This window comes from Gobius niger (assembly GCF_951799975.1).
Source record: "Gobius niger genome assembly, chromosome: 4".
Lineage (NCBI taxonomy): Eukaryota > Metazoa > Chordata > Actinopteri > Gobiiformes > Gobiidae > Gobius > Gobius niger.
The window spans coordinates 18730523-18756018 of record NC_136855.1 but is presented as its reverse complement, the minus strand read 5'-3'; the positions used below and the strand labels follow the sequence as shown (position 1 = coordinate 18756018).

At 41.2% G+C, this 25496-nt stretch overlaps 1 protein-coding gene across 1 annotated transcript; it reads left to right on the top strand.

The window, feature by feature from the left end:
* Positions 1–10535: 10535 nt before the first annotated feature.
* gas2b (growth arrest-specific 2b) lies at positions 10536–25187 on the top strand. The gene is made up of 8 exons (XM_079555829.1): positions 10536–10639; positions 15466–15695; positions 17848–17957; positions 18392–18533; positions 20191–20254; positions 20335–20863; positions 20945–21052; positions 24879–25187. Exons 2-8 carry the CDS (start codon positions 15476–15478, stop codon positions 25080–25082), a joined length of 1377 nt encoding a protein of 458 aa, XP_079411955.1. The 5' UTR covers positions 10536–10639; positions 15466–15475; the 3' UTR covers positions 25083–25187.
* The last annotated feature ends 309 nt before the right edge of the window (positions 25188–25496 follow it).

The following is a 25496-nucleotide window of genomic DNA, read 5'->3' as shown; positions in this document are numbered from 1 at the left end:
AAGTGAAACGTCTATGTCTTATTATGTTTCCTTTCCTTTTTTTTTTCTTCTTTTTACATTGTTTTATTGTATTTTTGTTGGTCTTTGTCTCAGAAACTGTTACTTGTGCTTCAATTTCTTTGCACACTTTACCAAAGGTGTAGAGTACAGCTGGATTTAGTAGGAAGTCCAACAGTGCGAGCGGTCAGTCCGGGATCACCACGAGGACAGAGACGACTCCCAACATTACTCAATGTACAAAGCAATAAACCTATAGTAACAGTTCTGGTCAAACATCACAAATGACTTTTACGTCTTTGAAGCATCTGTTCGAATGTAGTGTTTTAGTGATAAACAAATGTAGAAAAGACACTTGTAAAGATAAAATGTATGTAAAAATAAATAGTAATAGAGCCCTTGACAAAGATCTTTGGCATGAAAATGCAGAGACTTTGCGACAGGGCTGCTCACCAGATGAGAATGATAAAAAGGGCACCGAGATAAAAGCGGTCGCTCTTCTTCATGTTATTGTTTATGTTTGGTGTCGTACCCCTCATGCCCCCTTGACATACGCCCCCTCACCCCCTCTACCATTTGCCATCCCACTTTGGTTTACTACACCTCGAGCTCCTGACTGAACCAAATGTACCCACTGTGCCCCTGCCACGACTTCACACAATCATTTCACTCAGTCCTCAAACAGGCCATGTTTCATTTTCAACAAGTGTGCAACCTAAAAGTAGTTACAAGTTTCCTGTTTTGTGCCTCTGGAGTTACAGTGTGATTTTATGGCTTCTGTTGCTGTGTAATTTGAGAGGTTGTTGATGTCAAGATGAAATACTCTATATCCCTTTTGATATAAAATGACAAAAAAGAAACATCTCGTGCTTGGCTGTTTTGTTGATTTGAGCTGATGAAAAATAATAAACAAGGCTATGCAAGAATAATAGTGGAAGAGCAGAGGAAATGGACATATAATGGCGGCCCTCCTTCGCTGTCAGTAAAATCAATGAGGTTTGTTTCCAGGATTGGCCCGGGCCTATTGGCTACTCTAACCTCTTAATGGAGATGACAGGGCGGAGGAACACTTATTGAGCTATTGAGGTGTCATTTTGATATAGGAGTCAACCCTAAAGCCCCTTGTAAATGTGGTGTAGATGATCTGAGAGATACTGGACAAAATCAACAACGTGAGCTAACGTAATCTAATCTACAGTGGGAACCAGATGTGTACATACACTACATAAAAAGACACATGCATGTGTTTTTAGGTATATAAAAGAACAAAATAAAGGTTCCCCAATGTCGATGGATAATGTGTTCTGTTGAATAATCCAGAAAGGGATTTCATAGCTTATAACCAATAGATCACAAATAAGGTACTCATAAGTGTCAGAGGAGACAATAAAACACGCTTTTATAGTTTAGCATTTGCAAGACTTGGGATCAAATAACATTTAACAAAGTAATCCCATACTATGTTTCACAAAACCTTGGCCTTCTATTGCCCTCTCCTCTTGTTTTATTTGAGTCTAGATTGACTTTATTTCATCCTTTCAAACATATCGACTCCATAGTCTTATTTTGCCATCAGTCAAACAGCCATGATGCCTTAATTCTGGATGTGATGGTGTATGTTTTTCACCCCCGCCTCTTTGGGCTTGTTATTTTGACTCTCGTCTCGGCTCAACTCATTGCGTTTGTTAATTTGACAGGCTCAATAAATGTGTCACCAGCCCGCCCCTAAATGCTATTTTCTCACAGTCAACCAGCCATAACCAGCACCCCGCTCCAGTGAAACCGAGGGAGGTGACCCGTAGCCCTCGCTGTGACCATCAGTCTGCTTATTGCACTGAACCCACACCTCCCTCTCGTACCTCAATCTGATGAGACCCACACCATTCTGTGCAAAGACGTCAGAGCACCACTCCTGAACACCCTTTTAATGTTTCCTTTTGCATCAGCGGGGACAAATATAGCGTGTAGACGACTGAGTGACTGACTGACTGAGTATGCAAATGTTCATAGTCTTACCCTGGGACGTGGGTGTGGGGCAGGTGTGCCGCAGCTTGTGGGGAGTTAAAGAGGAAAGCTGAAATCACTCATTAATGGCTCGGGGGCTGAGCTGCTGGTGTCGTGTTCAGTCCCAAAGGACTATGTGGCTCATAAATAAGGTCCTGATTTGCACAGTGAGGGCCCCTCCTTCCCGCCCAGCCCACTGTCATAAGGTGAGGAGACACACTCATCACAAACAAATCAATTAAAATTACCATTTATTACCAATGTAAAAACTTGAAATTGATCTACTACCATGCATCACAAAACAATGAGTATCAGGAAGTAACATTGGTAGTCTAGACCTTGCAAATACTTCAGCAACGATTAAAGCCAGTCTGTATTTCCCCATAGAATAAAAAAAAGCATGGGCGTTTTCACGGAAAAATAAGGGCCCGCTCTTTACTGTGAGCAGGGGCGCCTCTCCTCAAACCTGAGATTACTAACTTTGCTGGGAGCATCCCTATCTTGTTTCCGTGGAGATTTCGCTGCTTTGCTTTGATTAAGTTACTCAAACATAAGGCTTAAATATATTAGGGTACCCTCCAAAATCCACTGCAAAAATAGCCTTGTTGTGTCCATCTGAGAATTAGGAGATGATGCTTTATTCATCAGAGTTTTACGACGGTTAAGTTGCTCTTATGAAGTAGCATGTTATGTCTTCTACACAGTTGGAGTTTTGTACAGTTCACAGCCAAATATTTCATTTTTGTCTTGGATCTTACCTGATGGATTGTAGAAAAAGGCCTTTTCCTTCACACAATGACACAATGAAAATCACACAATGAATCTTGCTATTCACAAACAAACAATCACAGTGCTTTCTACAGTTTATAGTCATTATTTTTAGTATGTGTTACTAAATGGACAAAGTGTGAAAATTATGTTTTGATTTTGTTTTGCATGCTTTCTCTCTCCTTGTGCAGTCACATAGTTATGCACGTGAGCTGTCCATGGTACTCAATGAAGGATTGCACAAACATGACGACAGAGGCGGGAGTTCAGCCGAAATCCACAGTACACAGAGAAGCATCATGAAGCCCAACCCTTAAAACTCCACCGTCTGTACATCACATTTCTATACGCACGGTGAGTCGACTGTGACTGGTTAGGGTGCAGCGGCAGGTTCCTCCTCCGGCACGAGCGGAGGAGCCTGTGATTGGCTGCACATGCCAGCTCTTACGGCTGGTGTAAATTTAGCACCTCTCTCCCCACCTCCACCTCCTCCTCATGTGCAGCAGCCTCCCACCTTCTCCGCGGGAAGTGCGTCAGACATCGTCAGCGGGGAATCGGGAAGTCACAAGGCCCATCATAAGAAAAGTATTACTACTACAATTTGGCGAATGCATTGTCTTGGGTTACTCCTTCCACTGTTTAATTCACTGTATTATTCATTTACACATTTTGTTATAATTCATTAATTCTTTAATCTAATTTTATGGTGTGTTCTTTGTAAATATCATAATGTTCAAGTACATTACAAGTATTACATCGACACTCAAACATATATCCGACATTAACGTTCAAACTCAAATGTCAAATACTTTTATATTTTTCTCTCTACTCCTACTTGAGTAAATATTCTGGCTACTCTGCCCTTATCTTGTGCTAAAAGCTACTTAACTACTACTGAACTGTGTGATTTCATTAGTATATGTGCTGATATTTTAGACATCAAACAACCTATTAAAGCCCCAGAACTTCAAAACAGTGCTTTAGAAGAAATCCATCCACCTGAGGCACCTATGTAGTGTCCTTGGTCCTCTGCAGCCTCTTAATGCTTGTTGCCAGATGGGAGCGCGTGTGAGGGAGTGCATAGCCGTGTGCTTTGGCTCTGCTCGGGTGGGGGGTATTCTCCAAAAGCCGCGCACGTCAGGCTTCTCTTTGTCCTCTGCTCTGTCACTGATGGCTTCACAGTGGGGCGACGCACACACTCTCCAAAATCTCATTAAAAAGGCGAGAGATGGTGAGATGGGGGAGGGCTTTTATGCAGAATACTGGGAAGCATACAAGACTAGTTCCAAATTCAAAATCTCTGTGTCATTTATTTTATTTTATTGTACACATATATTATTGTTACACCTCATTGATTTTGTGCACTCAGCCATATCTGTCAATCTGATTTCTTCAGTGAGGTGACACGTCCGATAAAGAGGTCCCAAAGCCATGAGACAATACAAGGACAAGCCTATCAGTGTCAGCTCTTTTGTCCAGCGTTTAGAGACAGAGGCTGGCTGCCACTTCTGATCAAGATAAATCGATCATTTACACACACTGTGTTAAACAGTTTGGATCTCAAAGGCAGTCCTCTGTATTTCCAAGTTACACCATTTACCGTAATTGCTATATGAAAGGCACAACATTCAGCCCTCCTCTACAACCTGCAATTTACCCATTAAGGTTCAAATTGCCTAGAAATTACAGGCAATTGCTCTCTATCCACAGCACAATAGCTATAATGGCCTCTCAATTTAGAAAAATAACCAAAGCACCATTTCACCTTTCAGCTTCATGCTCTTGTGAGCATGGCTTAAACATGTTAAGCATACATTGATTTGGTTTAGTGCCATCATGATAGGAAAAGTGCACCCTTGCTGATGAGAAAGCTTGACATAGGGCATATGGGAAACAGTATACGTTCACCAAAATACTATTTCTTTACATTAACAATCAGAAAGATATTAATTCAAGGCTCTGTATGCACGAGGTGTTGACGATATTATCTGATATAATGACATCTTAAAGGGACTATATTTATATACATTTAAAAATGCTCAAATTAAGTATTTTCCTCCCCGTACATGTTCCAGCAATGTCCTAATGTGTAGAATCAGCTCAGACCTGTTCACCACAACTGCCTCTAAAATCCTGCACTGTCACTCAAAAAGGTGTTAATTCGGGTCCGAATTACCGTCATGCACAAGCTGCAGTTACACGTAAGGGGGCAGTAGTAGTAAAAAACCTGTAAAACTCTAGTCACTGCAGCAAATAAATTACTTCCAAAAAAAAACAAAGGACTCAAAACTTTTTTCTTTTTTTATGCAGCTTGTTATGGTAAATATTGAGACCATATTAAATATGGTATCACAGCAGTCTGTACTGTGTGGTGCTCCCGTTGGTCTAGTAACTGCTGATGAGGCTGAAAAAACAGGGGTATGATGGGTATGAATTAGAGATCATTCCTCCACACAGAATCTCTCTGGATCTTTCATATTATATCCATACAGATTAACTCGTTTCCATAGACCATTCTCAGTCATGTGACATTTGGTTGGCAATCAGCTGTTTGGAACTGTGCCTATTTCAGTATAAATTAAAATGGAACCTCAGATGAATGGAAAAATAGCTGATTTGCCAACCAAAATGACAGAGACTGACAATGGTCTATAGGTAATCTCACGTTTTCACGAGGATTGAGGTCAAGGAACTGGGATGTCTAGGGCTCTCAAAATCAAGCGTTGATCAGGAAGAAAAACGTCTCCAAACCATTTCAGTCCGTAGTTGAATGTGGGCATGGGGTTCTTTCCGTTTGGTTTCCTCATTGTTTATGTCAAACCCATTTTTTCTCTCATCTGACCACAGCAAATGATGAAAATTCAATTCTTTAATTCATGGACAAAGTCTTGATACTTTTTGTGTCTGGGCCTTTGTCATGGTGTATCTTCCAAATAGATGATTGTGATGACGGTGAAAACCTGTTGTACTTCAGGATTTCCGGGCCTTACCACCCAAAACACTTGACCAGAGAGAGAATAGGACCACTGGAATCATCCTCCTGACAGTGAGCTAGACAGATGTTCTTGTTCAGGTAATTTCATAAAGAATAAGGCCCGTATGTGACCCCATGAAACTTGAAGTGATAAATGACCAGTTTTCTGTTTCTAGGCACTCCAAAACAACATACAAAATACAGTAAATATTCATGTTTTCAATTCTTTGTGTGAAACTATAAACTGTTTTGAAGCATGCTCACTATTCTTGTAAATATTTTAGGTAGAAATCTAAGAGGAGTGCCAATATTTCTTGAGGGCATGGTATCACGACTTGGCCTCTCTGCCTGAATACCAATGCAGGGTACAGTATTACTGCAGATGAGCTGAACTTTCAATCCCCCCATAAAGGCTTCCCCCTTGTCACTATCAGTCTTCCGCTGCTGATAAGGCCAGAGACAGACTAAAGTGGGCTGAGTGACGGCGGCTTGATGAAGGCGATAAGATAATGTCATGATCTTTCTTTTATCAGCTCTGTGTTGTGTGCACTCTGCTCCTCCCGCGTGCACTGCTCCAGCCTGTCACTGCTGCATGGTGAGTCAGACACTGCAGAGACGCTCCATCTGAATGATATACCGGATGACTCACATGAGTATCGAGCGCTGTCTGTGTTTTCAAACTTTTATACATTTTCCAGGCACGGCACTAGGACATAATATGCATGCGGTTATTTACACATGCGTAGTTTTGAGACAGCTTATTTTCTGTCTTTTTCGGCCATGCACCTTTGCTCCAGACCACACAAACAAGCTGATTTTAATGGTGCCTTGACCGCTTCTGCTCAGGAAGTGTGTAGACTGCAGTAAACCTGTCAATCCAACTGTCCACAGAGGGCATGCCCATTCATCTGCTTGTTCTGTCTGTCAGTCTGTCCCCGACTTGGTATTTAAGCCCGTAAATCACTATTTACATCAATAACTCACAGTCAAACAATAGTCTAGTAACATTCACAAACCCTTAGAATGGAAATGTAAAAAAAGAAAGAGTAACTCAAAAGTAAATTGGCCATGGGTTATAGCCTTCATTACCTTTAGATGCAGTTACTATGACCTTGTCATTTGGGCGTGTGATGTCAATGTGACGTCCAAGCTTGACGTCCACACTCTTTCCATCAGTGTCTGGAGAAATAAACAGAAGAACATTTTATTACACCTCCAACTTTGCCATTGTGATGGAGGGAAAAAAGGCCATGACTAATTTCAAATACATATTGTGTGTTTTTCTTCTGGTTACAAAAAATGACTGCAAGATTAACAAGTGACATTTGATTCAACTTATATTTAGCACTATTTACCATGAAAAGGAGTTTTTTCACTGCTTTCTTTTTTTTTGCAAGGGTTCAAGTGCACAATCTAAACAGTATGTGCTTTACATGTGATAGCACTGATAGTAAAGCTTGTATTCGAATTGAACAGATATAAATCTGATGTTTTAACTTCACCTGGATTTCATGGCCATAATATTACTGCAACATTAGCTTTCAGGTCTATTCAATTAGCTGTGCAGGCCTATTATTTGTGTATGTCCTTGTATTTCCCCCCCTTTTTTTCACCATCTTTTGTTGCTGTCTCGAAAACTGAGATCAGTTGCTATGGAGATCGGATGGATGCTTTGTAAAAAAAAAAAAGAAGGTGGCAAAAGAGAGAAATGTGGTTGTCGGCAGACACTCAGGAGCAAAGAGTAATGGCAGAAAGAGCAAGGCACATTTAGGATTCATGATTTATATTCTCTTTTTGCTGGCAATGAGAAAGAGAAAATTGAAAAGTGAAAGGAAAAACATACGTCTTAACACTATACACACCTGAAATTGAACTCAAGTCTTTGTTCATTATCAAAAATTCACTGGGGCTGTGATCCCCCATGTGTTGACAGGGGTTAAGCGACTGGCCAGTGATAATACAGCTGTTTGAGGCACTCCATCACATGATAATTACATTACACCGCTACTCCATTGCTTCCACTCGCTCCCAGTAATCTAGTTAAAATCACAGTAATCGGAGGCGCGGTGACAGTGAGACGAATGGCACAGAGATACTTCTTTTCAGTGCTGACAAAAAGCCCTCTCAACGCCTGACTCAAGGTTTTGATGTGCATTAGGCTTTTGTTTGGTCGCCGAGGAGCACATAATGGTGCACACAGTTAATGGCTGTGCTTGAGATTCTCATTTGCTTTACTTTAAATATATCAACACATCTCTTTTTAAAAGCTGTACAACAATTGATGAGAATGGCATGATTTGCTCAGTAAAAATAACAGAGGCTTATACGTAGGCTATTTAAAGCAGCAAAACATACAAATATAAAAGAAGTATAATAAAACAAAGATGTATTATAATTTTTGATATTTGATCTAAATTCTACCATAAAAAATGAGGATGGCTTCCCTTCAAACTAGAATCTGTTTTTGTGGAGAAGCAGCTATAATGCCCCCTGGTGGTCATATGTAATTATGCGAAAGTCTAGTCTGATTACAACTAAAACATGAAGAATCTTCTGTTTAAAATAAATATTTTAAAGATAAGGCAATAGACTACCTTATGTTGAGTTATACTTGGTGTTGATTTGTACTCTGGTGTAACTGGGAGGGTGGAATTGACGAGAGGTTTAATTAAAGAAAGAACTGGCCCTGCAGCCAATGACCCCCTGCTCTGCCAGCCCGGCTCAGCTCACCAGCCAACATCAGTCACCAGAGAAACCTATTGAAATATTATTTATTAGTCATTTATATGAATGCCTTACAGCCACACGCCTTCTGACAAGCAGTGACTGAGGCAGCACGTTAATAAGCTTTCAATAAAGAGTCACTGGGCATTATAGCCAAGCAATCATTTTTCAAATAATCACATTTTATTTCCCCTGACTACAATGAATTGTAGAAGGCAAATACTGAAACATTTCAAATTTGACTACATTTCTTTCATTTTTAACCACAGAATAAAACATGCACTTACATTTTTTTTTTTTTTTCCGGGACACTGATACACTTTGTTACGATACAGCATTTCAAAATGAAATCTATTCCAACATGACAGAATGATAAAACACTTGTGAGTCCCTGATGGGCCCGGGTCCTTTTGACCCTGGGGACTCATTTGAGTGGTACACAGCACATGGTGCCCGGTGCTGAATTATCGATTCCCCACCACTGAAGTGGGGAATGGGAGGAGGTGGCGGATTAAGGTTTAGTTGTCTTGGCAACAAGCAACGCCATCTGTCAACTGTGTACTGAACCAAATCGTGTCGCTGGAACATAGTTTTAATTTAATCATTTTGCCATTGCCAGACCTCCTGGTAAAGGGGACGCAGTCATGTGAGCATGGACTTAACAAGGAGGGTGGAGTCATGAAATTGACTACAAAAACCTTTCAGAATGTAGAGCTGGATTTGGCTTTTGCCCATGTGAAAAACAGTGTTCAGTGTGGCTCTTCTTAACAGTAGCGCAGGAGGGGCTATTTATTATCTCGGAAGGGGCCCCTGAGTCATTGTTAGGAGAGTTTAACAGGTCTTTAAATTGTCATCAGCATGTCCGCTATACCATACCAGCTCAAAGGCACATAGTTTAAGCTGCAGAAACAGGAAGTCATTATTCATGTAAAACCACTCACAGACACCTTTGGTCTCTGGCACTTTGTTTAAACATTTGCTGCATTCAGACATTAAACATGTAGGAAATGCTGTGATGATCAAGGATATCCGAATGGGGACATGATTGTCCTGTATGTCTCATGGCCGAGAAAGGGACCCTCAAAAGGCCTGTAGTGAATATGCTAATAATCATAGGAAATGGAGTGGCCCATTGAGATACCGCATCACACGAGTTTGGTATCAACATTTTGTTTGGTGAGTAGTACTAACCTTACCAGTGCAAACAGTGGGCAAGCAGAAAGGTGCTCCATGGAGGAGAGGAGGTGTGTCTCTGATAGAGTATGTGCCTTGAGACTGGGCCGTAAAACCACCAGCACCTGCTGAGCACAAAAGCATAGAGGTTAGAATATGGATGCCAGTCACCAAGGGAATATGATTTACTAGATTTTATAGGACTGAGATTAATTAAGATTAAAACAATTTGTTCGTCGATCAAAACAGGTTTGTTAGATGAGCTAGCATGTGTGTTTCGTTGAGTTTGTTGATCCATTGATTAAGAAAATTATTTAAATGATTTTTATGATTTATCTGTCTTGGATAGATAAATCATTAATGACCAGGGGCAATGAACAAACACACACATAGTCGTTTCGAAATGTGTCTTAAATGCATACTACATGTATTAATTTAGCATTAGCATATCCGTGCGTGTAGTGCTATGCACATGTGAGGTAGGTACTAGCATAATCACACATTACCATTACAGTATATTGGTTACTTACTGGATGTGTCCCATATGGCTTCTAAGTCTTTGTAATGTATTAATTACTCTTTTATCCTTTTTAGGAAGACATACTAACAGGACAAAGTTGTTTCAGTTATGGGATGGCGTTGCTAGGAAACCACAAATAGGCCAATTTTAATTCCTGGAGTCAATGCAAGTTTTGAAGTCTTAGTTGTTCATGTAGGCCGTAATGTTCCTTATTTTCCCCTCACCTCATCAACACAACAGCACAAAGTGTGTGTCTCCTCTGTGCACGAAGCTGCTGGAGTGTAAACTGACACCACAAAGTTGCAGGCCGGGCACAGCTCAGGAGAGTTTTGATTTAGGAGAGACGGCAGCGCGCGCGCTGTAGTAGCTCCATGTGGCGAACCTGAGCAGGACGAACATCTGGCTGAGAGTGAGATGTAGCTCCTGCTCTGGAGGACAAGAAGCCCGTGTCGGAGAAAACCTGGGGAGAGCCAAACGCCGTACGTATTTGCATTTTTACTCAAATTCGGTTATTATTCTTTGATGCGTGTTTATTACATAGCCTTATCAAATAACTTGGATAACTTTGGATTGGAGTTATCAGCTGCAGCTTTGTGGAAGTCCCTTGACTACTTTTATTAAGCGTTTCCAGTCTGAGCTATCATGGACGATAAAAAATAAGAAAACAAAAATGTACGTACAAAAGAATCATTGGCCCATTATGACTACTTTTGTGTTCTTTGTTAAGTTCAGTCAACAATCAATCATGCATTCAGAATAAGGTCAGCATATTTTCTTCTTTCTTCTGTAATGCAGTGTGTGCTCTGTTTAGGTGGTCACAGCGGCAGGTAATAAACCTTTCATTCCAGGTTTATTTTGTCTGGAGGAAGCTGTTGAAAAGCCACAGGGTGACAGTCGCGCAAAGACAAGCTCCAAATGTTCAGCTCAATCCTTCCATTGTTTTATATATTTAGAAGCTGTTACACCACAGTTATAACATACTCTTGAGAGTTCACTTCTGTTGAACTGCACATTCAAAAGTCAACACATCATCCATGCGTGCAGACTGCACAAAACACAACTCGACTGCACAAGTCGTGAAATCTACTTGTGCCCACATTTTTCAGGTCGGCTGGGTTGTAATTTTTAGCTGTTCTCCATAATCTCCAAGATGTGGAGATGTTACAGTTTATTGGGTTGACAATTAAAGGTTGTGAAATACCACTGAAGCAAATCTGACTGTGTGTAGACATTAAAGTAAATGAGGTGAGAAACCAGAGATACATGCATGGGCCTGTGACTGCTCCTCTGTGTGTTTACAGACAGACCGTACACTTTGCTGCAACATAAAGACAGCTACTGTCTGGGAGTGAGGATACTCATGACCTTTGGCTTTTCTTCCCCGCCGCGCCGTCCTGTAACAGAGGTGTGAATATTACACCTGGATGTTTTTTGGAAACAGGGGCTCTCATGTCCTGATGGTCAACCTGTAAACCCACCTCAAACTTGACAAGTAGCCCCCCTTAACCCATGTCGCTGTCTCCATCTTGTATAAGGCCCTTCTTCCAACATCCCGTAAGTCGGACATGGAGCTTCGACGACCCGACTGTTGGGTCCAGAAACAGATGTGTGCTACATTCACACTGGCTTCAAACCTGACCCAGATCCGATCATATTTTGTCACATCATTGCAGAGCTCTAAACTAAAGGGTCAGTACATGGGGGGTCAAACTCATTTTGGGTCTTGGGACGAAACTCAGCTCCCACGGTGGGTCACAGGCCACATGTTTAACATAAACAGCAAAATACAAATACTTTTTCTTTTTCAGTAAATGAATTGTATTGCGCTTTACCAGCCTGTGTCGAAAGTTTCTCAAAGTGCTACATTGTAGTCATTATTCATTCACTCCACCTTGGTGATGGTAAGCTACTATTGTAGCCATCACCGCCCTGGGGCAGACTGACCATTTACCACATGGCTATAATATGTGGTTTGTATCTTGATCTCTTATGTCAGTGCCTTCTGCTGGACACGTGTGGATTTTTTTCCTTTTTTTTTTTATTTTGCTGCCCCCGATGGGCTGGAATGAGCATTCTGGCTATTTCTTAAAAAAAAAATCATAACTCCAAACAGGAATGGGCTAGACGAGAGACTTGCTCTACAAGTTGCGGGCCGGTGTTTGACACATGTGGGTTAGTAGTTTTATACATAAAGCCCTTGAAGACATGATATGTCGTTGTTTGCCAAGGAAATTGTACAACCAAATTGTTGTCTTTTGTGACCATTGAAATTGAAATTTTGAGCCTAGTTGTAATTACTTCGCAGCTTGTCGCCTGATAAAAGCTTTCATACAACAACTAACAAACAGCTTTAACCAATGTTTATAAAGATTAAAGGATGTGAGACAGTAGTTCTTAAACTGTTACTCTGCCATTTATTTTAGTTATATTTTCGACTTTATTTTAGCTCTGTTTTCATTTGGAAAATAATCTCAACTCATACGTATGTTAAGATTAAACTTACCTTAGAATTAGGTGCTGGTAAAGGCCTTTATTGCAGCGTGGCCATTAGATTAAAACATTGCCTACGCATTTCAATAAAGCTGCAATAAAGGCCTTTTACCAGCACCTTTTCTTTGAGTGCCTCAGTTTTGTATCTTTTTAAAGTCAATTGCTGATCCCTGCACTGAAGAGCACCAAAGTTAGATTTTTGAAAAAAACAAGGATATCCAAGCAGCGCTCCTGCATGTTTTAGTTTGCTTACCTTAGAATTAATTTGGTTGTGTAATGATCATTGGTCAAAAAGTTTCCTTTCCTAGTGCTGTGGTATGTCTTACTTCCTCTGTCTTCACGCTGTTTGAGATTTATAATGGCCTCGTTGTTCATTATCTACTGTTGTTCATGAAAAGCAGGCTCGGTATAAAACTGCACTGTACACACCAGCTGTGATGCTGCCAGTGTGGATCCAAACATCTGTTTACCAGGTGCAATTTCAGCTGATTGTGATAGAAGAGCCGCTGCTGCAGACAGTTTTTGTGGGAACGGTAAAAGGAAAAAAGAAAAAACGAAACGAAGCAACTATGTATCTCATCAATATATTAATTAGTAGGGCTGGACAAATTTGAGAAACATATTACTAAACTGTTATTGAATATTGTGAAAAGCACTATGTTTATACATAGAACAATATTGAAATATATGATATGCACACAATAGCTGCAACAGAGGGAGGGAAGGAAGGGGAGAGTTCAGTTGACAGGTGTATCAGCCCTTCAGACTGTTGGACCTGGCCTCGATTGGGACTCCAAAGTCCTTCCCCCTGATGGCAGAACGGAAAAGGTGTGAGAATGGGTTAATGGATCTGAGATGAATTAAACTGTCTAGGTCATTGTTGTTGAGTTATGTCTCTTTAGTCAAAAAAAACAGAATAGTCTTTCCCTGTCCACTGAGAGTCTCGTACACCATTACAGTGACTGATAGATGGATTGTAGGAATTAACCGCTGAATATAATAACTATCATTTTAATCAGAGCTTTTCTGGAAACTTTACATTGCAAATTCATTCTCTCCATACTCCGAGATGGTAAGTTACAATTTTAGTCACAGCTGCCCTGGGGCAAGACACTTCACTCACCTTGCCTGGAGTGTCTGCGTCCATGGTACGTATGAATGAGAGTGTGAATGGGTGACTGTCTCCTTTCTGTGAAGCACGTTGGGCCTAATGAAGGTAGAAAGCGCTATATAAGTTGAGACCATTAATATTTACCATAGAGTCTATGTTAAATGTTAATGGTCTCGCTTCCATTGCCCCCACCTCCATGGCATCAAGGCCATGGACACAACAACAGTCTGCAGGACTGAGGATTCAGTATCACCACTGGGCCAACAATTTTCTCTGGTTTCGACATCTTTTGTTGGTGTCACGGTGGAAGCTAGAAGGTCCCAGGTTTGATTCCCACCTGGATGAGGCCTTTCTGTGTGGAGTTTGCATGTTTTCCCCGCGTCTGTATAGGTTTCCTCTGGGTACTCTGTTTTACCCTACCCCTAATAATACATACTCCCCTGTAAAAGAGATTATTTAACCCTGGTTAAATAAAGCTCAAATAAAAAAAATTAAAATTATTTACAATTCACATGAAAATATGGAACTGTAAATCTCTTTTGAAAGTAGCACCTCGACATAACCTTAACTGTGAAGCTTCTGGCAGGTGCAATGTATTGTGTACCTATTTCTCAGTGCAAGTATTGAGCCAGGCCTAATGTTGTCATTTTAGTTGATAAGCAGCGTATTACAGACAAGCAAGCCTCCACAAGGGGCTAGGGCTTTACGATGGAGTCTGCTTTGGGAACAGGACAAATGAGCCATGCAGGTACCAGGAGACCGGCTCTGGGCTGTTACTGCGAGTCTTATTAAACCCAAGCCTCCAAGTCAGTCAGTCTAATCTCAGTGATTAATGATGCTGTACTTGGGGTACAGTCACAGAAGTGCAAGTGTGAAATGTGCTTTTATGACATGTGGGGAGGCTTTTGAGCTCGTTTGGATCAGAAAAAATTTGCATGTCGTTGCGTACTTAGCTAGACATTTCACCCACCTTGCTTAGGAGCGAATGTGCTACGTACTTAATAGTCTGAGGGCTTTACCCCAGTCTACCAGGGCATTTGTGGCAACAACAGTAGCTTATCACGACTGGGGACTGGGGAGTCATAATGAATGAGATAGTGTCTTGAATGAAATTATATCCTTTACACTTCCAGATCATTTCAACATTCTGAAATTTGGAAATCTCTGTAACCAATGGAGACATGTCTCAGCTGATATAATGACTTATGGTGCCTTTTTGCCACTCCATGTGTTTTCCTTAGGATAGTACATATTTTTATGCTTTGTCATCTATGGATTACTTCAGTTGTTACCAACATCTTGTAAAAAAAAAAAAAAAAATCATATGCATCTTTTAGTATATTTCTAGAATAATAATTAAAAAAAAGCTAACACATTCAATACCAGCCAGGTTTCCTCTGGGTACGCAGAGGTTTGATTCCCACCTGAACGGTGTGTGGAGTTTGCATGTTCTCCCTGTGTCTGTGTAGGTTTCCCCCCCACCACTAAAAACATGTACAATAGGCCTGCGAGTGAGTGAGTGAGTGAGTGAGTGAGTGAGTGAGTGAGTGAGTGAGTGAGTGAGTGAGTGAGTGAGTGAGGGGAAACTGAACACCACCGAGTATGGTGTGAATGTACAATTGTCATGTAAAACGCTTTGTGACTATGTCCATGAAAGGCGTTATGTATATATAAAGTTCTTCTTCTGTATTTGTGATTCCACAGAAGCCGAATCATGGAGAGTGAAGTGGAAGTAAGCTGCAGTCTTGACAGAGCAGAGAGCCCGAGGCAGCTGACAGGACTGGGAATGCACTGTGTCAGTGGCCAAAGATTCAAGCACTCAGGTCCAGGTCTCATCAGCCCGCAGGAGTTCAACCAGTGGCTCCCCTTTCGACATGATGCCAGCCTGCTGCCCATGAAGGAGGATCTGGCCTTGTGGTTGAATAACATCATGGGTGAGGAGTTTTAATAATTATACTTAATATATACTGTACTATTATCATGAACCTAGCTCCACAATCACTTGCTTTACGTGTTTTACACACTGATGAAAAAAAACACAAACCACAAGCAAATTACAAACTATTGTTTGTGTTCCTCATTTGGAGCCAGAACGAGCTACTCTGACCTCCAGTGAAGTATTCTTTTGTATTGTGTTTGTTGATAGTGAGTCTAGTGACTTTTACAAACTGTGCGTGATCAAATTATTACCAACATTATCAAATTGCTTATTGTTGGGATCATCATTAATCAATATTAAGCTGTTGCTACTGCTCATGGGCTCATGACCCAAATGTGGGTCACCGGGGCATTTTCAGTGGGTCAGTGATTCTTGAGAGATTGTTTTGATAGTGTTTGATAGTCAGTCTTACATAGTCAATGCTTGAATGAACAGAACTCAGAGGACACATCCTACTGTGTTTTGATAATACATAAAATATGTTTTCATTAGTTTTTGAAAGAAAAGAAATCTGAGGCACTTCTGGTCTATGCTTTTCCAGTTACTCCTGTTTCCCCTACCACTAATAACATGTACAATAGAGATGAATGATGTGTGTGCGTGAATGAATGGTGGTGGACAGAGAGACTGTTGGCGCAGATGTGTGCAGTTGCAACAGCGCTTTTGTCAGTCTCCCCCAGGGGGAACTGAAGCTACCACCACCGTGTGTAGAGTGAATAAAGAACAAATCTCCGACACTATGTGTTTTGGGTGACTTTTTCCAAAAAATTATTCAACGCCGTTGCCTGCGCATTTCGACTTCATCAGGGCAGCCCTCTTTCCTGCCTCGGATTTCTTTTCTTTGAAAGCTATTTGGCACCATACGTTTGAGGATCCAGTGAGCACCTCGAGCTAATCCTTTTCGTCTGATTTTGTATTCGGTTTAAATTAAAGTTGTTACTGGAATCTCGGCTTGAAAGCATAGGTTGACGGTGTGTTCTAAAGCTACACCATAAGGTGAACCACTGCTTTAAGTTAGTATCATTTAAGTAAATAAAGACACCAGGGCTATTATTCCCGCAACTTCCAGTAAAATGAGACAGAGAAGCACAGTAACCTACTTATTATCTCGGAGCTTTGAAACGCACGTCCCATGCATGGATACGTTTTTGGGACTTCATGTTTAGGGGATGTTTTTACCCCCTTTACTGCGTTGCGAGGTTAAAGTTAAGTGGTGGTTACATGCCTAGACCTGTGTAGAGTGACAAGCCTTTAGACGTTGGCTCTCTGTCTGATGATCATTTGTTTTACAATCACAATTATTCCAGACAGGCTGCAAATCCGTCTGAACAGTGGCTCAGATTGAATCATGTATGTTACAAGTAATCACATTGTAAAATTAACATATGAAATGAAAGGTTGCATAAAGCATTTTTTTCTACGGTGTTTTGACATTTTTAGACATTCCTGTGGCTTTGTGTGGCATTTTGTCAATCTATAAACCTTCTACATGTACAGTATTCACAAAGACCTGTGGGTGACACTTTTCCTTCCCTTACTATTTAACAAATTTATTTTTCTAACCAGGGGCTGTGAGATTTAGCGCAAGCAAATATAATTGCGATTTGAAAGGTCACACTTAACAAATAGTAAAGGCTGCAATTATTTAGGTAATATAAACTTTGCAAACAACATAAGAGATAAGATAAGATAAACCTTTATGGATCTCACAAAGAAGAAATTCACTTGTTACAGTCGGCGTTCAAGAAGATCACTCAGAGTTAATAAAGTGCAGCTGATACAGAGATTATTGCACATGTTACTTTACAGTCTTATTGTACAGTCTGACAGCAGTAGTAGATAGTATCTGTCCCATAAATGCGTGTGATTCTATTATTAGTTTTAACAGTTTATAGTCCTTCTAGATTTAAAGCATGTATTGCAAAACAATTTAAAATTGTAATATCTGTCCAAAAATTGCCCTCATATGTGAATATCTGTTCGATGGGACTACTGTATACAAGTAGTTCCTGGACATAACCTTAACAGTCTATGATGCAATATGTTATGTTAAATAGATTGTGATTAAAAAACAAGAACTTACATCTATTGCATTATTTTATTAACTACTTTGCCTGGGTTCTTTTGTGTATTTCTGTATGCTGCAGGCGTGGACCTCACAGCAGACAGCCTGATGGATCGGCTGGATAATGGAGTTATTCTCTGTCAGCTTGGACACACATTGCAAGACAAGATGATGCAAGCAAACAATAGCAAAGTAAGATAGTAATTTCATGTAACTTAAATCTATATAATTGTTTGGCAGCTTTATTTGTCTGAGTACTGGTATATGTGTCACTTGTCACTTGAGGTGGATGAGTTCAGGCAGTTCATCTAAGTGAGGGGAGTGCAGGTGAAGCGTGTGATCTTAACAATTTTAAAAGAACATGACTATTGACGTCACAGAGAGAGTCTACAGAGACGGGAGAGGTTCACACCACTGAACAGGTAAGGTCTGAGGACAGTGGTTTGAGCTTTGTTGAAATCCTTTCATGTTCCTCTGCAAAGCCTCTTTGGGTTCATGTCGTGTCTGATGCATCTGCGACATTCATTCAAATGGAACATGCTTTGTGTTATTATGAATACTGTCTGTGGGTCATCATGCAGTTTCCCATGGCACAAATAGATTGTGAATGTCCCTTGCATCTGCAGCACTTCATACGAAGGGTCATCCACTGGAGACCAGACGCAACCTCTGGATCATTTTTTGCCAGAGACAACACAGCCAACTTCCTCTACTGGTGTCGGAAAATTGGTGTAGATGAAGCCCATCTGTTTGAGTCTGAGGACTTGGGTAAGTTTAGTCTTGTGAACTACATAATACACTTCACACCACTATTTTGCCTTTTTGTCTCAATGAAAGTGTATTTAAAGTCATGCCAGACACCAGAATAGTCACCAAATGAATGAAATATACATGCCAGAAATGCTCCTAATGATAGGCTAGATATTGGCAGGACTATTTTTGCAGTATTATCAAAATAAAGCCTTTGGAGTAGGAACTTGTGCATTTAAAGGAATAGGCCACCGTTTTTACATACTGAGATATGTTCTTACCTTAGCTTTGACGAGTTCTTTAGGACCTGTCTGATCTTCCCCTGTGCCTTCAATCACGTAAACACAGCGCAGACGGCGTTAGCATTTAGCCTCTCCCTCTCTCCTCTATAGCTCCAAAACAGGTCAAGATAGAAGCTACCAAGCTCTTCCACGTTTTCCCTATTTAAATATGGTTACGTGAAGTGTTACACTACAAAGTATAATACACAAAATTAAACAATGTGGATTTTCTAAGCGGATAAAAGGGGGAACTATATTGCAAGGCGTAATAATACCAGGAGTAGTTCGAAATCCGCGCAGTAATCTTCACTTTACTGTGCGGATGCCAAACTACTCCTGGTATTACTACGCCTTACAATATAGTTCCCCCTTTTATTTAATTTTGTGTAATTATACTTTGTAGTGTAACACTTCACGTAACCATATTTAAATAGGGAAAACGTGGAAGAGCTTGGTAGCTTCTATCTTGACCTGTTTTGGAGCTATAGTGGAGAGAGGGAGAGGCTAAATGCTAACGCCGTCTGCGCTGTGTTTACGTGATTGAAGGCACGGGGGAAGATCAGACAGGTCCTAAAGAACTCGTCAAAGCTAAGGTAAGAACATATCTCGGTATGTAAAAACGGTGGCCTACTCCTTTAAGCCTTATGTTTGGCCCTGTGCAGCATGTTTAGCAAGACACACTGGTCCGCTCAGAGTTAGATCTAAGGAGAGGCAAGCCCTTTTTTGGACCGATAGTGCAACAAATGCTTGTATTTAATAAAATTTCTTGAGTGAAATGACTTTAACTTTCCCAAGAAAGTTTAAGTGTAGTTAAATTGTATTTCTCCTCTTCTTCTGTGCTGCCATGAAGAATGCCTCACAGAGGTGAGTATTCTACATGTGGTTCTTGTATTGTTACAATACAGTTGGCAGTATAGGTCCTGGGGAAAAGCTGGGCCATGCAATACTAATAAAACAATGAGTGTAATTTTTGCTTTTATTATAGTCTCTATACTAATAAAATTACCTGCTAAACCCCCTGAAAACTCTATAACCGAGCGAATGATGTCTACCCCAGCTGTTAATATCTAGTTGAGCCTGTTTGATGTTGTTGAGAGTGCTGTGTCTGCCTCTGCGCTGATGCCTAGATACCGGACCGAAGGCAGAGCAGACACTCGCCCTTATGCCCTCAGCTGTTCGCCCAGAGCCCACACAAGTTTCATCTCAGCTTCAAAGACAGATATACAATAGCCACAGAGCGCATCATGAAACCTGCCCTTTATTCAGTGTCGTCTTTTCAGGCAGACAGACTTTTATCTCCGGAAAACATCTTTTTTTCTCTGAGGCTGACTCACTTTTCATGTCTCACCAACACCCCCCCCTTATTTGTTTGTACTGCACATGTTCTGTGGAAGTCCTACACAAGCAGCCTCGCGAAGTGTGTCTGTGTCTGATAGCGCTGGGACGAATCGTAGCCAGGTAAAGTCTACTACACATCGAAATATCTCTTGTTTTCACATGTGACACCGGTGTAATTTTCCCTGAAATTTGACTTGCAGGTACGGTGTGGAGCCTCCAGGTTTGGTAAAGTTGGAGCGAGAGATTGAGAGGGAGGAGGCTGGCTTATCTCCATTGTCCCCTCGGTCTCCGTCCTTTGCCCTGTCTCCATCTTTCAGTCCACTCCCGCCCTCACCATCACCTCCGCCTGCACCTCCCACCTCATCCTCTCCACCCCCTGCGCCCTTGTCCTTCAGCATCGTCAGACCGCCCGAACCTGAACCAGCTCCTGTCCCCAAGCCTCCAAGCCCACCCCCTCATGTATCTCCTCTCCCACCTCCTAGCCCTGTTACAACGTCTAGCTCAACACAAACTCCACAGTTTATCCCTCTAAGCACAACAACCACACCACCCCTGCTGCCTGCAACAGCTCCACCAGCTCCACGCCAGATCCCAGTACCCAGGGTCTCTACTGCAGTGACCATCAAGTCTCCTCCTGCAACACCAAATGTCACTCCGTCCACTACTCCACGAACCTCCAACAAGTCTACAAAAAGACGGAGCGCGACCACCAACCTTCTAGATGATATAGTATGAACTTACTGGTTAAGATCAATGTTACGTGAACATGTACATTTACTTAATCCACCGTTTGGTTGTTTTAACTTGTAGGTTCGAAACATTGTGGAGGACCCCCCCTGCAGATGTCCCACTCGGTTTCCGGTTGAGAAGCAGCCAAAAGGATGTTATCGCATTGGAGAAAAAGTTCTGTACATTCGTGTAAGTATCTTGACACTGTAAAGCAATTTCAGTCCTCAGTCCCTTCATTTTGCTATTTGGCTCTCTTAACTTAACACAGATATCCCTTTCTCCTAATCTAATGTTCTAATCTAATCACACACCAGCTGCATATTACACATTTCATCAGACTAATCAAACCATCAGGTTGTTGTTAGTCGAGGCTGCAACAAGTGCGCTGCTTTGAGCCGTATGGGTTGGTGCCTCTCTACCTCCCTAAGTCGTGCACCTCCCATATGTGTCATACAAAGGCTCGAGAAATGGCCATCTGGGAGGCTGGGTTGCTTGGCAACCAATGGACGGGATAAGACCGTGCTCACAATGATTATATTCAGTACAGAGACCTTCAACTCATAGTTCAGACCTGAAGGCAAAACAAACATGTCACTGTAAAGATGGTTTTCACAAAGATAAGAATGGTGGAAATGGCAGCTCTTTTGGGACTGGATCTGATTCAACATGAGAAGATTCAGTTCATGTGAAAAAATGATAGTGTGTCATATATACATCATGTAATTTAATGATTAGTCACTCAGTTAGTTACAGAAAGGTTTATTAGGTAAATACTAGTTGTAGCCATTAAACATTAATTGTATTGAAATACATTTTTAACTTTCTCACTAGTAATCTGTGTGTCATTGTCAGTTATGTTGCGACACAGTCGCACCTCTGTTCACCTGACTGACAGACATCTTATTTAGGGGGTTGGTTTGAGGTCAAATAACACCTGCTTCTGTGAACATAATAGGCTCGTAACATAGGAGTGCATGTCTGAACAGCACAAGAGAGACAGCCCATGTTGTTAAAGCCAAAATAGACTTGGACATGTAAAGTTTTTTCTCTAGAATTTTAGCTTTAACCTAAACAATTATACCATTGCATATTGTATATTTTTACTGCCTCTGCTCTACCTCTGTACAAAGCAAACCTCCCATTGTATATTATAGAGTTATTAAATTCCACCCATTACCTCGTTGCACACAACTACCCTCATGCTACCATGCCCCATAAGTGTGTCGCCGGGAGGGAAACGTGTTCTTCAGTGTGTGCAAACCTTTGTAAAGAGCAGAAACTATTGATTACACAGAAGTCATTAGCCAGGGGTTTTTAATAAGACAGCTTGTTAATGAGTGACCCAGGCAGGGCGACCCCTCCCCTCATGCCCCCCACCCACTCCACACTATTCAATCATGCCAGCTCTGGAGTGCACCTCTATTCTTTGTGTTTAAAAGAGGAAGGTTTTTCTTTCTTCTTGTGCCCAATTATGCTCTGCTGCTGCATTGTATGGTGGGGTCTGTCAATAGATGGACATACATTAGATAGCTCTAAAATATATCAAGTCTTAGAACAGTATCAGAGATGAAAGAAGTGCTATTTTGTAACCCAATAGTGCACACACTAATGGTAATAGTAGCAGAGCCTAATGGGCAACATACAGTTTCATGTCCTGAGCTTAACATGATGAGCTAAACGTTGCTTTAAGGGTAGAACAATGCTTTCAAATGTCAAAATATGTTCTTTAAAACATTCATCACTTGTGTGTCAGGTTAAAGACCTTGAAAATGTGTTTGATATTTTCGAGCTTTGAATACCAGTTGACAAAAATCGCTACAAAGTGCCATCATTAACTCTCTTTTGATGGAAATCTTAATATATGATTGGATATTATTTTTAAAAATGTTGACAAATACAAAAAAAAAGTGTGAGCCTTGTTCTAAAGCTCCTGTAACAATGCCAAGGCAGCCCTTTGTTAGGCTTACTGCTGCATTTTCCCACTGATAACTCCCAGCTGTTTTTTCTGTGTTGTGATGTGATGTTGCGGTTTTGTTGTTACTGCACGTTTGGCAAGCTGCACTGTTGAGTCACTCGTGGCTGCAGCTAAACTCTGTCCCCTACTGGCCGTTGCCTGAACTGCCTCGTCTCCGCTCATAGTGCACTCGAGTATTTTTCAAACAGAAACTGGAGCTGGAATCAATGGGAGCTCCAGGGAGGACACAGGGGAATCCAGGCTTTTGTTTATAGGCTGCAGACGTAGGACAGTCCTATGGAGACTTGCTCTAGGGGAGGGGCCGTGCTCCTCACAAATAAGGCAGTCTGGAGGAGGAAGATGGCTCATCGAGATTACTGCACTCACAAACAGGCCTTGTATTCACAGTAAATGGTCCTTCTGAATTACATGTACTCCTGACTGGGGGCTGAATATTTCCCTCTTCTGGTCTAATCTGTTTTGATTTGGAGGCAAATGTATTCATGTTTTCATCCTTTTTAGGGTTAGTCTGTGTTAGGAGCATCTTTAGTCATGTTATTTTAGACTTACTTAATGCTAGAGCAGATTCACACAGTGTTTTGACCTAGTAATGTCCTTTCATAGACCAGATTTCAGATGGTTCTTGGTTTGAAAACTTTGAGAGCTTTACTAAATTGTACTAAACACAGTAGTACACAAGGTTTGCACGATCAAAATCTCAATTTTAGTAGAAGCAAGAAGCACATCGCAAAGACTGCAGTCATTTGGGTATTGCAATATCCAAATTCTATCTGATTCTACTTGTCAAATGTCAGTGTTGGATTAAAAATTAAGTTGCCTTTTTACCAAATGAAAAATATTCATAAACTCTGGCATTTGTTAAATTTAAATCATCTTTATTTTTTGTTATTTTTTTCACAATGAATTCGCCAATTAATATTCAGGGCATGTCTGACAGGCGGCTGGTGTACCCGGGATGTCTGTCTTGACCTCTGTCCGCCTTAACATTTTAATCTGCCCGATGACAGCTGAGATGGGGTTTCCTCTTTTGTCACCAGCCATGAGTGATTGACCCCCCCCTCCCTGTACCACGTCCCGCACACGTGGCACCTCTCACATATTCTTGTATTATCACTTCCTTAATGGCTCTGTAATGAAGGGTTTATTGGAGATAAGGCTGGAGAAGGGGGTGTGGCGGGCGCTGACAGGGGCAACCACAAGCTTAGCAATGCCTTCGGGGAATTTAGATGTCCGCTGGGAGTTGCTGGGCCCGGGCTGAACTCATCTCAATTTCAAGCTTTCATATTGTGGTTGCCATGGCAGCAGTTGGGTGTCCTTTGTGAAGGGATATTGCATGCTTATTTGTTGATGTGTTGATGCAGACATTGCTCTATTGCTGACTACTGTTACCAGATAAACATACAGTGGATTTTGTATTTGGAAAGTGGCCCTTATTAAGCCCTTTGTCAGCGTACAATTGAAGTCTTTGTCTGGCATTGTCGGCGCGTTCGTGCGCCTCTGTGTTCACGTGAGGATTAGTGCTTGATGTGTGCTCAGCTGGTGCCATGAGGTGTTCTTTTCATTTGTTTTAATGAGTATTTGACAAAGCGTTCCAAGAAAGCACTTGCCTTTCACTGCTAGCACCGAAGCTAGCAGATCTTGTGAATATGACATGACTGTGTAGTGGGGAGCCTATTCTCTATGACGCAATGTGTGATGCTTGTACATTCCCAACTATTGTCACTTTACAAGTATTGTCCATGTTTAGCCGTTTTTGTTGTAATTATCACCAAATGTCGCTTGATAGAAATAATAGAACTCATGCTTTGCAGCAAAGGCAGGCATCAAACCTTCGTCTTCTGGCACTACCCTCTAAGGACAAAAATGTTTCATTCATGGGAGCTGCAAATGCTTTTCTCAAAAGTCTGATGAAGTGCACATACACATGCTTTGCAAACTAAATACAGGCTCTTGATTATGAAAAAAAAAATAATAATAATAAATTCATGTGATGCTTCCCACTTTTTGCAAATCTTCTATGGACTCCTGCCTTCTTTACAGATGCTGAACGAGCGCCACGTGATGGTGCGAGTTGGAGGAGGCTGGGAGACGTTTCTGGGCTACCTGCAGAAACATGACCCGTGTAGAGGGGCGCTGGGCAGGTCTGAAGTCAGAGTGTGTCGGGACAGGGCCAAGACAGCCCCTCTTCAAATGTCTCCAGACAGCTACATGGTGGTTGGGGCCCATTACCAAAATAAGAAGTAGAGACATACTTCCGGCCCTCGTTTAGGCAAGTATTGGACAGATTGTAGTAGTAGAGGGTCAGATATAGAGAAAAATGATATTGTATTACCTCAACTTTGTACTATTTGTATTGATTGTGACGACCTGAGGGTATGTGTCTGTCCTGTATTCTAACTTTCTGTTTTTGGTTACGTAGTCAGATATAATATGCATCATGTAGTAATTAGATTTGTTAGGGGCTGGTAAACATGAACTTTGGATTAAGTAAACATGGATATTGATTGGTTGATGCCACATGGATGGCTATTTTTACATGCATTGACTGCAAGTGTAACAACTCAGGCCTAGTTGTTAAGTTTTGATATACTATATATATATGTTGTCAGTGCATAAACTCTTGACAAAAACATGTTATGCACATTAACTCCAAATATA

Bases quoted from the DNA above. Each gene is read 5' to 3' on its own strand.
- gas2b (XM_079555829.1), top strand. From the start codon at position 15,476: ATGGAGAGTGAAGTGGAAGTAAGCTGCAGTCTTGACAGAGCAGAGAGC. The intron at 15,696-17,847 runs GTGAGGAGTTTT...TGTATGCTGCAG, and splicing joins GTGGTTGAATAACATCATGG to GCGTGGACCTCACAGCAGAC. The intron at 17,958-18,391 runs GTAAGATAGTAA...TTGCATCTGCAG, and splicing joins TGCAAGCAAACAATAGCAAA to CACTTCATACGAAGGGTCAT.